This window comes from Neltuma alba, unplaced genomic scaffold (genome assembly GCF_004799145.2).
Source record: "Neltuma alba isolate B1F8T4 unplaced genomic scaffold, ASM479914v2 tig00003680_pilon, whole genome shotgun sequence".
Lineage (NCBI taxonomy): Eukaryota > Viridiplantae > Streptophyta > Magnoliopsida > Fabales > Fabaceae > Neltuma > Neltuma alba.
The window spans coordinates 132,959-147,425 of record NW_021633383.1 but is presented as its reverse complement, the minus strand read 5'-3'; the positions used below and the strand labels follow the sequence as shown (position 1 = coordinate 147,425).

Sequence of the window (14,467 nt, the reverse complement as noted above, 5' to 3'; positions counted from 1 at the left end):
AAAGATCAAACTTGGCAGTGACCAACCTCTCCACTTCCCTCCTTTTCCCCATAAAACCGAAACCCCAACCCCTCATTTTCACTTGTTACGCTCTACTTCCTCGCCATGAAACGTTCCCCCTTCCTTCTTCTTCTTCTTCATGCCTTCTCTTCATTCCCATCTCTCTCCTCTTTCTTTCTTTCCCTTCCTCCCTCCTTTGTGATCCTCGAATCTCCCAAGCTGGCTCTTTTGCGGCACCCTCCAAAGCCCCTCTCTCTTCCCATTACATCCCTGTCTTCGTCCGAGAAATGCAGTCTCTCTCCCAGACCATCACCTCTCAGAACTGGGCCTCTCACTCTCTTAATCTCTCTTCCCTTCCCATCTTCGGCTTCGCTCAGTGCTTCCGTGACCTTTCCCACACCGATTGCCTTCTCTGCTACGCTGCCAGCCGCACCAAGCTCCCTCGCTGTCTCCCCTCTCTCTCGGCCCGCATCTACCTCGACGGCTGCTTCCTTCGCTACGATAACTACAGTTTCTACTCGGAAGCCATTGATCCTGTTAGGGACACTCTGAACTGTAGCTCCTCATATGGTGTGGTGGAGGATGAAAGAGGTGAGAGGCGGGAATTTGAGAAGAGTGTCGGCGACGTGCTTGATAATGTGGTGAGGGTTTCGCTGGGAGAGGGATTAGGGTTTGGTGTGGGAGAGGTTGGGGAGTTTATGCCTTGGCTCAGTGTTGGAAGACATTGCGAAGTGATGAATGTGGTATTTGCTTGAGGAAAGCAGCAAGGGATGTGAGAGGGGTGCTTGCCTAAGAGGGAAGGAAGGGCATTGAATGCTGGTTGCTATTTGAGGTACTCAACTCGCAGTTCTATAACGAAGCTGGTGAAGAAGAAAGGGTCAAAAGGGTAAGTTTTGTGCGTCTTGTCCAGGTTCATATGGCACTAGTTCGACTCACATTCCTTCAAAATCTTCATATTTCTTGGGTTCAGATTCTGGCCTCAGAAGATTACAGATCCTACTTTGTATATTGTATAAGTGGGTATATAATTTTCTTCTGAGTTAACCTTTTGATTTTTAGGGTCATTTAGGAGGGGAGCGATCATAGCGACAGTGTTTCTGCGGCTGCAGTTGTGATGCTGTTTCTCTCTGCATTTTATGTTGTCTTGTCAAGATTATCAAAGAGGAAGAAAGATAAAGGTAATATTTTAGGGAAGTATCTGTATGACAGCAATCGTATTCGTATCAGACTTAGATCAATATTAATTTTATTTTCTGAGGCTGTGATCTTTTCATTGGTTACCCAGAAAGCAATTATCTTGGTCAGATTTCCATTTCCATAAACAAGTCGAGTTTGAATTTCAAATACGAAACTCTGGAGAAGGCCACGGATTATTTCAACTCTTCAAGAAAATTGGGCAAGGAGGGGCTGGGTCTGTGTTCAAGGGACTCTTGCAAACGGGAGAGTGGTGGCTGTCAAGAGATTAGTGTTCAATACCAGGCAATGGGTTGACGACTTCTTTAACGAAGTGAATTTGATTAGCGGAATTGGGCACAAGAATCTCGTCAAACTCCTGGGCTGTAGCATTGAAGGCCCCGAAAGCCTCCTTGTCTACGAGTACCTACCCAACAAGAGCTTGGATCAATTCATTTTTGGTAATTTTCTTCTTTCATTATATTTTTCCCAATCGAATCCCAGTTGAACTTTATAAACGAAAAGAATCATATAATTCCAGAAACGTGACATCGTCGTACTCTGCTTTGCAGAAAAGAGCAAAAGTCAGATTCTAAATTGGAAGCAGCGTTTAAATATAATAATTGGAATAGCAGAGGGGCTTGCGTATCTTCATGCAGGATCTAATCTAAGAATAATCCATAGAGACATCAAAAAGCAGCAACATTCTTCTGGACGAGAATCTCACTCCTAAGATTGCAGACTTCGGCCTGGCCCGATGTTTTGCTGCCGACAAAACGCATCTTAGCACGGGCATCGCCGGAACACTGTGAGTCCGTCTAGTAAATACTCTTTCAGAGATGATCTTAAACTGTGAAGAGACCATTCTAGGGTTTATACCATAACTGACTCTTCTTTTTATGATTATTAGAGGATACATGGCGCCTGAATATCTTATTCGAGGACAACTAACAGATAAAGCAGATGTGTATAGCTTTGGAGTACTTGTTCTGGAAATTCTATGCGGCCGAAGGAACAACGTCTTCAGAGAAGATTCTGGCTCCCTTTTACAAACAGTAAGATCTTTCTCCGCGGTTACTTGATTCTTACCTTTTGTTTTAACAATGTGAAAAAAAAAAAAAAAAACTCTGGATTTGGCCTCAGGTTTGGAAACTCTATCGATCAAATCGATTACATGAAGCTGTGGATCCATGCTTAGGAGATGATTTTGCAGCAGCAGAGCTGTCAAGGGTGCTTCACATAGGGCTACTATGCACACAAGCTTCGGCTTCCCTGAGGCCAACCATGGAAGAAGTTGTGGAGCTGTTAAGTAACTCAAATGTGGATGTTTCTGTACCAAATCAACCCCCATTTTTGAGTACTGGCACTGGGTTGCCAAACTCAGAGAGCTCCATTAGGTCTTACAGCACAAACAGTTTTGTTTCAAATGCATTGAAGAACATTGGAATGTTCGAAGTATCATCCTCGGAGACCTTCAGCACTCGTGGCTCAGAGGGGCCATCAAGAATTGAGGACCCCATAAACCAAGCTTAATTCTTTAACATGGTGCGGCTTCAGGGTCCTGGAAGGTTTTTCACTCCGTAAATGAGCGCGCGCGATTAGTCGAGGTCAAATGTGATATGTTTGTCTTGGATCCAAAAAAGTATTCTTCTATTTCTAAATATAAGACTCATTTTATAATGTAAATTTAAGCAAAAGAGGATAATAAAAATTAATAGACAAATAGAGACAAGAATCTGAGTGAGACAATGTTCGAACAAGGACGATTCACTAACTGTCAAAAGTTAGAGCAAAATAGGGCAATTAACGCCATCTTTAAATTGTCACCATTGGCATAATCTTCGCCTGCGATTTTGTTAATTTATTTATTTCTTAGGCAGCAAATTTTTCTTTTGATTATTAATGTGTTGTAATTTTTTTATTTTTTTACTGTATGCCCGTAAATTGATTTTTTGCGTTATGTATATGTCAGGTACTTTGATACTGCAATCTCAGAACCAATTTTGTTATACTGGTCGAATGTTTGAACATTAGTGGTTGAGATCTTCTGAAAAAAATCGTATACATAATTCTATGTAAACTAGTTTTTATGGAACAACCGAATTGTTAACTTAAAATTTCTCTAAAAATGGATCTAAAGTTAATGATTTAAAGGATTGATAAAATGAGATGGGGTTTGAATTTATTGTTTTCAGATATGATATCGACAATTAAAGAGTTTTCATAATCGAAACCTCGACCAAACAAGTTTTGGTATGCCATGAATTCAAAATTAAATTTAAAAATAAAGCAATGGCATTTTTTTAATTGGTGACCTAACAGTCTAACACTATAATGTTCTGTCTGTTTACCATAAGTTTTGATTTTTTTTAAAAAAAGTAAAATAATTTAGGTTTTTATTAGATTATAAAAACCAATATTCTAATTAAAAATTTTTTTTTAAAAAACCTATAATTTAAAATTTAAGAACTAAACTAAAATTAGAATGAATTTAAAAAATCAAAATTTGTATCAACTTTTATTTATTTATTTATATTCCACGTCTTGTGCATTTTGGCGACTCAGTACAGGGCACGCACCGGTCCCTGGGCGCCACCATCGTCTTTTAGCATTATCAAGGGTGGCTCCCACGTGTCATAGAAGTGGAGGAGGAAGAATCTGGGGGTTAAGATCAGCGTTGTATTGTTGGATATGTTCCAGTTGGGTAATGCCACGCCAACCTCCAAGCTGTTTACTCCTTTAATGATCTAAACCTCACTCCAACTACTTTGCCGACCCATAAGTTCCGTCTGAAAATGATTCTTTTTTTATTATTAATAATTAATGCTAACTCTGATGTTTAATATAAAATCTTGTTTGATTTTTATTTTGATTCTAAATATAAGATTCTAATCTATTTTATCTTTTATATTTATCTATTTTTTTAAAATAGTTCTTATAATAATAGTAATTTTAGTCAATACACTTGATTAGTAATGATATTTTAAGAAAGACAACACTTATTTATTACAAATAACTAACTTAAGCAATTTTTTTAAACTATTTAAATTAGTCAACTAATTTTTTTATATTAAGTACTGAAAATAGTACTAGATTATACTAGAACTTGTACTTTCTTGAGCGTCTAAAATAAGCCGTTATAGTTCAATACTGCATCTTCTTTAGGTCTATTAGTAAAGCATAATATAATTCTCAAAACTCTCAAATAGTAATCTCACGTACACACAAAATTAAAAAAAATCTATATTTATATTTTCATTACAAATTATGACGATAAGAAGTATGAAAATAATTTCATCAATTTTTACCCCCAAAACTAGTTTTATCTCATTTTATCTTGAATTTATGGGGCAAAAGAAATTAAATACCCTCCAGGACAGGTCACGGACAAGGGACCAACCCGCACAAGATGGCGCCAATCGTCAAGTCCAACAGCTCAAATTCAAAATGTCTCTTACGTCTTACCTGTTCTCGTTTTCTTTTGTGCAGACCCATTTACCATGACATTGGAGATGACGAAGACAATCCTCCAACCGCTATCAGCGTTATAATACTGGATCGGTTTCTCTCCACTTCCTTCCCGTTCGCTTCCAGTTCACTACCTTCGACGACGTCGTTTTACACTAAAAATCTTAACCATCCATTTCCTTACTCCATCTCAGCTGTTCAGTGGGTTTAATGTTTAATATCACCAGCTTCCGTTTCTCTTCTATGAGCAGCGCGGGAAAGTCGAAGCTATTGGGGGGAAAGGTTTCGGCGCAGAGTTCTGGGAAGGAATGGATGGTGAATATTAAAAATTGGTGAGTAAACAATTTTTGCAAAATACCAACAGTTGATTTCAGTTTCTGCAACTCTTTCTTGAGCTCCATTACCTTGCATCTGACGCCATGGATCATGAAAGGAGCAGAGCATACTGGTGGAAAAATGAACCAATTTACATTATGTCTATTAATAAATTATTTCTGATTTCATTTATGTTTTTGTGAGGCAGCATGTATATATTCACGCACCAATGTTCTATGGATCATGAGGCAGCATGTGTATGTGGTCTTTATATATTCACGCATATTGTTTATTTCAACAGGGATTTCATTCACTCCTTGCAATGAGCTCCGGAGTGCAATCTCCGACGACGGCGCTGGCAGCTCTGGCGGCCATTGTCACGTTATCCCTCTCTCCTCTCTCGCTTTCGCTGTGTTTGCGTCTGAAGGTAAGAACAGCTGAATAAACCGTGGTCAAGGAAGAGAAACGGAAGCTGATGAACCCAAGCTGATGAACCCACTGAACGACTGAGATGGAGTGAGGAAATGGACGGTTAAGATTGTTAGTGTGAAACGACGTCGTCGAAGGTAGTGAACTGGAAGCGAACTGGAAGGAAGTGGAGAGAAACCGATCCCGATCCGTATAATATTTGGGTTGGCAAATCAACGCGGAATACATATAACAGAGGGTTCAGATTCTCCCTGAAATTTACTCACGCGTCATATTCACTACTCTCCCGCATGTGGAGCCGTCGATGATAACCAGTCTTATTGTTGCCATGTGATCCCACAACCAGTGCAGGACACCAAAATGAAATACACCATTTATGGTAAGAAGCTAGTGCGATCAGTCGAAGTCCAAGAGTGGCGCATTCTGAGCTGACATCCATAAGCCGCAAAAATAACGGAAAAATCAGAGAAAAGAAAATACGCTCCTGAACACAGGACTTGAACCTGCTTCCTTCATTCTGCCTGCGGTGTCCAAAAAACCGCACTGTCTTCTTGTTCCATTTAAACTTGACTTATCTGCTTCTGGTTCTATAGAAGAGCGCTGCTTCTTACTAGTACCATGTGCAAAGCTGCTTGCATCTGGCGGGCGCTTGTTGTCCTTTAACGCTGTCCTTACTCCGTCTTTCCACTGAAACCTTCAAATTTGTTATGTTCCACCTCAGCTCCATATTGGAAACCAGATGCATGTTTGTCCATTTCAACCGATTCCATGTATGAAGTATGTATGTTCTCCTTGAGAACATTCGAGAGATTAGTATCCATTTCCGTATCAGAAGCAGCATTTAAGGAATCAAAATGGTCGTGTGTGAATAGTTCCTTTTTCTGGATAACTGACTCCATGCAATCCAAATTACTAATCAGTGGAAAATCCTTAGATTTTCTTCGTATATGGTCAAAAATTGTTTGGTCAGTTGACGTTTCGTACGTGCTTGTTTCAGGTTCCATGAGGAAAACACCTTCAACAACAAAATCATACGATAAAACCTTTAAAGCAAAAGATAATAATTAAATCACATAATAGTTAAATGTGCACCTGTATCCATTGCGTCATCGGTGGCATTGGAGCTTCCAACTGTGTAATGATCCTTTAAATCCAAAAACAGGTTACTAACATCGTCTGCTGCCTTTCTGAGCCGCACAGGAAAATTAACCTCGGCTTGGGGCGATATGCTGAGTCTTTCTGTCTCATCATCCAGAACAATTACTTCATGGGGGAGTCCATGCCTCTTCTCTCGGGCACGCTTTCTTGTCAGAAGGAGGGCCTCTGGTGATGGGAGGCGAATATTATCATATGCAGACAGGAGAGAGAAATTTTTGGCCTTCTCACGTATGTGGTCAAATACTGTTTTCTCATTGACGATTTTGCATTCATCCTCTTCAACTTCCGTCTCACACCCACCTTCTGGAAGTAATTAGCACTTGAAAATGGGAAGAATTTTCTTATTACACAAAACCAATAAAAAAATAATCTCTGAATTAAGTGGTACCTTGTCCTAACTCTTCATTTAGAAGGTTAAAATTCGGGCTGTAACAGAAGAGATAATTAGGAAAAAGAAATGGCCAAAAAGGAATTAAGAAAAGAAGGTATCCTTAAAGGAAGACGACCGACGTGGAATTTGTTTCATCCTTAGACATCAAATTGCATAGCTCTTCCATTGGCATTTGAGGGGCGGTCATGTTGTCATCTTCAATAACATGTAACTCTTCAGGTGAAGGAAAAGCAGGGAGCTTTCTCTTTCTTTGTAATTGCAAATTTGAATTGTTCTCTTTGATCAGGGGAAGATTTTGGTGGACATCAATACCAACTGCACAAAAAGAAAGAGAAAAAGGCCATAACTCCACAAACTAAAGAAAACACATTTGAGATTATTGATAATTTGGATATACGGTGGATACAACTTACTATATTCTTCATGTATAAAGTTAGCTTTGATTATCTGCTTCCCATGAGAGATTGGGACAAGTATTGTCGCACTATAAGGGCTGCAATATGAAATAAAATTCTCGGCCTCTAAATTTGCAGCAAAATAAAGTACAGGTATGACGTATGGGCCAGTTTCTATATTTTCAGTTGTATCATTATCTACTGAGCGAAATATGGTTAATGATTGTGACTTGCATGCCAAAAATATTTCATCCAAGGTAAACTCGCTGCCGCCTTTTTTTCGGTTGAAATAACTTGTCAAATTATTTTACCTACTATTCTGAAACACATTTCATGCAGGGTGATCAGTTGCTAGAATACCGAACTGGAAGCTCCAAATTTTGAAACATGAATAGTTTCTGCGGAAAGTTCCCTAAATAAAATTTTTCATACTCGCCTCTGAAAGCATCTCAGCCCGGGATGTAGTCAACACTACGAACGTGGGTTTTTTGTTTTTTTTTTTTTGGGGGGGGGGGGTGCTGCTAAAGGAGAGTCGAAGATTCAGTTCATATACCTGGCGAATTGGTCCACCCTGCAGCAACAAGTTAGTGAGAATTCAAAATGTATCCAGATGAGAGAAACCAGTGGGCCCAAGCTAGTTTGGCAGTTTTACAGAGTCAATACCATCGGACAGGGTGTTTGAAAGAAACCATTTTATTTAGTGTAAATTATCTTATCAAAATATGTATGTGCATAGTCTAAAGTATCTAGCCGCAGAAAGTGACCCATACGTCATCACCTTATTTTTTCATGAAAGAGAATAATGTTGTCTTCCTCCACACCAATTATCTGTAAGAGAGAAAGTGTCAGAAAATTCACTAAACGGTTTTTGGATTTTTCAGAAAGAAAATTTCTGATTACACACCATATCAGCATAATGCCTTTTAAGTGACTGGAATGACTCTGACATTCTAGTCAGTGTTACCACTAGTTTGCACTTCCCTTGTTTCTGCATCTCAATTTCCTCAAGCTTCATATCAATTTTTGGGGGTAGCGATAATAGAGAATCCTTGATATGGTTCCCAAATGGATATTTTCGACCCGTCACTATCTCTATTCTTCTCGGATCAGCTTCAGCTAGTGCCTCAAATGATTTAATGCCCATTGAATGCAGTGCCTGGAAGGACATGAAAATAAGAAGCATTCAGTTAAAGGATAGTTAATAGGATTTGCAATCATATTTATTTTACCTTCGCCGTAACCATGCCAATTCCAGGTAATTGTTTCAACAAGTATGGACTGTCATCCCAAAGTCGCTGGTCAAGTGATTTGGCCAGAAGGGAAGAATTCACAGCTCCTTTGTAATTCTTTTTGTAAATAAAATAATCTTTCATGCATTTAGCAATTCTACATCCATTTGAGCATATAGAATTCATGTCCTGTGGCATCAAGTTTGCTTAGTCACTAAGATATGAGTTGATATGCTGCGCAAAATAGAGAGGTCACCATATTGCACCTGAATTAGGGATAGATCATGAACCGAGGGATCACCAGTTAAGCAGTCATTTGCCAATATGTAAATTTTTTCTTCTCTTGTTTGAATGCGCTTTTTCTTTTTCCCCTTATCTCCAAGGATATGAAACCGAAGCCGGCCATCTTTGTCAGCATTGATCTCATTCAAGATCTTCTTTTCATTGCGTCTAAGCTGTATCCCTTCAATTTCCAGTACAGAATTTTGCCAATATTCAGATTGATAAATTGTATTTTAGTATATCATAATATCAGATTATCACAACTATACTCGTACAAGAAATTTCCTCAGCAAGGCAAATAACACGAAGGGCATCTTCTAACGTGCAGTTTTCAGGGGTTCGCATTATCTGTTTCATAGTGTCAAATCTCAAATAATACTTCGTCATCAACCTTCCAGGCTCTAAAAGAAAGGAAAAGGGAACAAAATCAGAAATTAACAAGATTCTTAGTCTTATATAAATGTACAACAGATATAAGTCTTTATAGTTCGAAGATTCATACCTAATGGCCTCAAGAGGAAACCATCTTCATCAACCCAGACCATCTGATGCTGTGATAACTCATTAACTTTTTTAACACATATTTCTGGTGTAAATTAGTTTCAATAATTAATCAAAATGCTTGTGTCAAAGAGAAAGATACACATAAAAAATCCACAGAGAAGAGCCAGGTGGTGACAATTGTACCTTGTACATGCTTTTCCAAACGATCGGCAGAAATTCCATTTTTAACCGCATATTTTTTTGGGTTCTGCTTGTGAAGCAAATACGATTATCAAATGGGAAAAACTTTAAGAAAAATCTAATAGAAATCCATGATCACATACCCTTCTCATTCTCACGTACAAGTACGAACATTTCATCCATTCAATTGCTTTTGTGATATCAGATACCGTCAGTTGAACAATTTCAGCAGTCAAATGCTCCGTCACACACGAGAACAATCTACGGTAAGCAAACATTAAACAACTAATCAGAACAAATGCTCAAGGATTACATAAAGTATGCAACGGTCAAGAACACAATCCGTTCTGGGACTTAAAGAGTCGTAGTCATACTGTGATTCCACCATCTCACAACCACTCAGGAGATTTTCATACAGGTGGACCTGTAACGTAATGGAAAATAAGAAGGCATATTTTGTAAGAATTAGGAATTCCATCTTCCAAATCAAGGAACAAAGAAACAGTAAAAAGAACATTATGCAAGCTGACATCAAGCAATGCGGACAAGTGCGCGGATGCTCGTTCGCGCGTGTCTGTGTGCGCGGGTGTGAAAAGTTGGGGGGGTGGAGGAGGAGGAGGAAGCATCACCGTTTCTCGTCTTGTCATGATTATAACCATTCCTGTATCATCAAATGGTGGTCGGCCTGCCCTGCCGCACATCTGCACCATAAAAAGGTCACGTGATTTTTCCCTTTGAAGCTAAAGTGAAGAAACGGAAGAGGATACAAATATCTCGGACTAGTGTCATTCTTTTGGCTTGTGTGCCACTTTGATCTTGTCTATGAAATTTGTCCTACGGAAACCACTTCCTCATTTCAAGTAAACCATTTGCAAGATTGTACACAGGAAAAGTGAAATTATCGGAGGGCGTATCAAGAAGCATACCTGCAATATCGTAGAGCGGTCGTATTCCATGTAGAGACCTTTTTCTTTGTTGCTGTAAAGCATTGAAAATTTAATAAATTAATTGCGGAAGTTTTCTTGATGTGCCATGACGACATGCAGTAAAAGGAAAAAAGTTATTGTACAAGTGCTGTGTCGATTTTATAACCACTGTATGTGCTGGGAGATTGATTCCATGGGCAAGTGTATTTGTAGTGCAAAGTACTTGAATGTCACCCCTGAGGAAGAGGCCTTCTACAAGATTCCGATCCTTTAGGCAAAGCCCACCATTGTGAAAACCAACTATAAACAAAAGCCACTTTTATTCGTCTCATAAACACCAAGTAGACTAGCAACTCATATGCAGAATCATTGCCATCGCTTCGAAGAAAGCCTGTAGTTTTTACAAAACAAGACAAAGTTCATTTGCATACCACCATAATGGATATATGATTGCATCTGCTTGTCACTGCATGACAGAGAAGCTTCCCTCAGTCGATCCTGCTGTTCATTGCTCTTGATGAATGGATTTGAGTGACCAAAAGTCATGGCTATTTGAGAGAGTCGCTGAGCTGCTTCTTGTGCTCCTTTTCTTGTTGAACAAAATACAAGTGCAGATTTCCCTCTTGAGTATTGCATGAGAATATCTGAAATCAAGTATACATATGAAGTGATGAAATTCTCCGAACACAGATTTGTCAGGCGGAGAGAATAAGAAACCAAATGGTTGGCTCAAATCTCCCTGCTTACCAAAAATATAGTTTTGAAGGCGCTGCATGGTGACAAAAAGAATAACATCAGACATTATGATCAGCTTTGTTGGTCAGATCGCTTCTTTACTAGTAACAATTATTTTTTTTAAAAAAAATGAGACTGACCTTCTCAAATAGAAAGTCATTTTTTGCCGGGGCATAGCCTGCGGAAATGTATAGTGGTAGAATCACGAGTGATGATACCAAACATTTACACACGCACACACAACTGCCAGAATTATAACATATAAATATGAATACATATGTACCAAACAACAACAACAACAACAAGACAACTTGTTGCTGCGATCTCCTTTCCCTGAGAAGTGCTTAATCGCATAAATTACAAATGCTGTTTCAATTATAGAAACATTTCATGAGTTTTCTTAAAATTACATTAACGTTCCCCTTATTTTCAAAATTTACATACGTCTTGAAATAATAAGTTACCGTAAGTTTAGTCTAACTTCAAATGTTTTAGATAAAACACCCTCCACTGGCTCTTTTTTGTAATTTTAACAAAGGGTAGTTGGATTTAAAAAAAATTGAACAAAAGAGGTTTTTTTTTTTTTTTTTTTTTTTTTTTTTACAGCTGCAGGATTTAACCCCTTAACCTCTACCTACTTCCGACTACCCTTCACACCTGAGCTAGCCTAATATATTTTAAACAAAGACTATTTTAGCAAAAGAGTATATTTAAGAATAAAAGCGTGTATAAATATGCTTGATGTACTCATATAAACAGAAGGAACTGATGTCAAGACTTGTGGGTTTGTTTTGGAAACATACCAAACACCTTAGTTGTCAATTTTACAGGCCTCATTTCTTCTCCAAACCTGTGAGCATTCAAACGCTAACTAATATTTCTGAGTGTAACTTTAAGCACTGCAGCACATACTTATCCTATTGATGTGAAAGTTTAGAACTACCTTTTGATCCCCTGGACGGGAACCATAAGCCAATCGGCTGCATTAGCACAAATATGGCGTAAGGGTCTTCCCGTGTATTATGATGTGCATAACTCTTTTGAGAGAATTAACTAAAATAAAAATTACCAAGATCCTCGATATTTGGAATAGTGGCAGAGACAGCTAGGAAGCGGACTTGTGCAAGAGGATTTGATTTCATTTTAGGATTGCAAGCAACCATTTTTATTCTGCTAACGATGGCTTCCAGAGCAGCTCCTCGTGGATCATTCAACAAATGAACTTCATCAATAAGTAGTAGTGCAATGTCACTGAAAAAGCTCAAGCCGCCATCTTTTACACCATAACGTGATACTGCATCGAATTTCTATCCATAGGGGAAAAAAAAGGATATAGTTTAACCATCTCCATTAATAGCAATAAACCAACCCACTGCTTGTGCATTCGTGTTTGTGTATCTGGAGGTACCCCAGTCAAAAATGGTGCATAGGCAAGAAGAGAATCGCATAAGCTTTGAGCCAATGAGAAAATGATTTATCTCACAAAAAAGTCATCCCCGCGAAGGTTAACTCTTTATTTAAACATTCAAATCTCTTAGAAGGTTAATTTAAAGTAATTCATTGGTACTTTCTTCCGATCGTGTTGAGAATAGGTGCCTTTAACTTCATAACTCAAGATGATATTCTTTTGATATGACATGGAAAAAGTGAGTCAAAGATGAAGTTTCTTGTACGATTATTTTAACATAGCTTGCGTTTGCATACTGACCTCGGGAGTTGTCAGAATAATATCCGCCTCTTGTATGTTCCTTAAATTGTAAGATTCATTGTCACCGGTCAGCTCCAGGCACTTGATTCCCAAGTGCCCAAGCTTTTGATTCCAATGCCGAAGCTTCTCTTGTACTAAAGCCTTAGAAGGGGCTATATAGATCTGGACGCCATGTTTGAAAATCATAATAGCAGTAGTTAGCTACTAATACTACACGTAGATCAACATATTCGTCAAGGAAATATTTATTTGATCTAAAAAGTTGACTCAAGGAGAATCAAAACAAATCTCTGTAGTTTCTGAGCGTGGAGTTAAAATGTACACTTTTTAAAAGGAGTGATGAGAGAAATGTAGGGCAGCTGGTGCCACTGGATAAAGGACTTACTGTTTTGAGAGTTCCATTTACATGTATAAATCTCTCCTCGGAAGAAATGGACCTAGAGAGAAGCCTCAAAATGCAAAGCTCAAAGAGTACCGTTTTACCACTTCCAGTTGGAGCAGAAATTACCATATTTATATCGGAGTGGAAACAGATAGGAAAGCATTCACTCTGAAGCGAATTAAAATACCTGCACGTACAAACTCATCGGCTGATTAAGAAAGCTAATCATTTAAAAGCATTTATGTATAGATGCAGATTATTTTCTGCGCGTACAACATTAGGCATTAGAGGTTTTATGTTGTACATGCCAATTTAAAATTGTACGTTATATCAGAGATAAGTGATGAAAGATAATCCTCCTTGTCGAAAAACTAGATGTGATAGATGAATAAAAAAGTCGATAGAAACTTATGCTCAATGTAACTTTAAGAATAGTTAACTTCGTTCCATGTTTTAACTTGATAGATGGTCCCAAGGAAAATATAGTACCTGAAACTAAAAGTTGAGCGAAAAGGTACGGGTAAATCTGACACAGACTTCAATGAATATGTATCCATAGTCAGAACTACACAAGCAAAAATTAACGAATACATCAATCCTCGAGTACCAACTTCATCGTGACTGAGGTCACCTGATCAAATCTTAGATAAAAAGAATTAACAAATATATCAATTCTCGAGCACCAACTTCATCGTGACTGAGGTCACCTGATCAAATCTTAGATAAAAAGAAACTTCACAACAGAACATTATCTCATCACATGCAGAGGAATGAAACTGTCTCCAGTCATGGTCATTGCAGATAAGAAGCGGTGATGACTCTAGTATTTTGACCAAATAATGAGGATGAGACATTGTAGACGAAAGTTAAAAAACAGAGAGAGGAAGAGGAGGAAGCCAGATCAATTATGAAACTATAGAATCAGGTCATCGACAAAATCCAAGAAGCTCCACGGTAAAGCAAGGGAGATTAATCAAACAGTTTCAAGGCCAAATTAAAATGAAAATTCAAAAGAAAGCAAGAAACGGTGCGACGGCGTCCGACACGGTTGAAAACCACGCAGGGATTCAAAGCCAGATTGTACAAATCAATCTTACCGGATTTTAGTCGAAGACAAAGCCCAAGGGTTCGGACCTTCCGGAGAACAACCACGCAGGGCTGACAATGGTGGAGGGCGTCGAACGGCGAGCTT

General features: G+C 38.5%; 1 protein-coding gene and 1 pseudogene across 1 annotated transcript; one reads left to right on the top strand and one right to left on the bottom strand.

Moving 5' to 3' along the window:
- The first annotated feature begins 244 nt into the window (after positions 1-244).
- LOC114742196 (cysteine-rich receptor-like protein kinase 42) lies at positions 245-3,184 on the top strand (annotated as a pseudogene).
- Positions 3,185-6,056: 2,872 nt separating this feature from the next.
- LOC114742187 (DExH-box ATP-dependent RNA helicase DExH17-like) lies at positions 6,057-14,402 on the bottom strand. The gene is made up of 28 exons (XM_028930465.1): positions 14,373-14,402; positions 13,765-13,840; positions 13,279-13,462; positions 12,894-13,055; positions 12,255-12,492; positions 12,129-12,165; positions 11,989-12,035; positions 11,326-11,363; positions 11,198-11,219; positions 10,882-11,094; positions 10,594-10,750; positions 10,451-10,502; positions 10,154-10,225; positions 9,899-9,948; positions 9,668-9,785; positions 9,528-9,591; positions 9,343-9,426; positions 9,116-9,241; positions 8,825-9,021; positions 8,559-8,747; positions 8,234-8,485; positions 8,108-8,157; positions 7,883-7,900; positions 7,348-7,427; positions 7,054-7,249; positions 6,932-6,969; positions 6,478-6,846; positions 6,057-6,400 (listed from the first exon to the last, which is right to left on the bottom strand). The coding sequence occupies exons 2-28, from the start codon at positions 13,830-13,832 to the stop codon at positions 6,057-6,059; spliced, it is 3,465 nt and encodes a 1,154-aa protein (XP_028786298.1). The 5' UTR covers positions 13,833-13,840; positions 14,373-14,402.
- Positions 14,403-14,467: the final 65 nt, after the last annotated feature.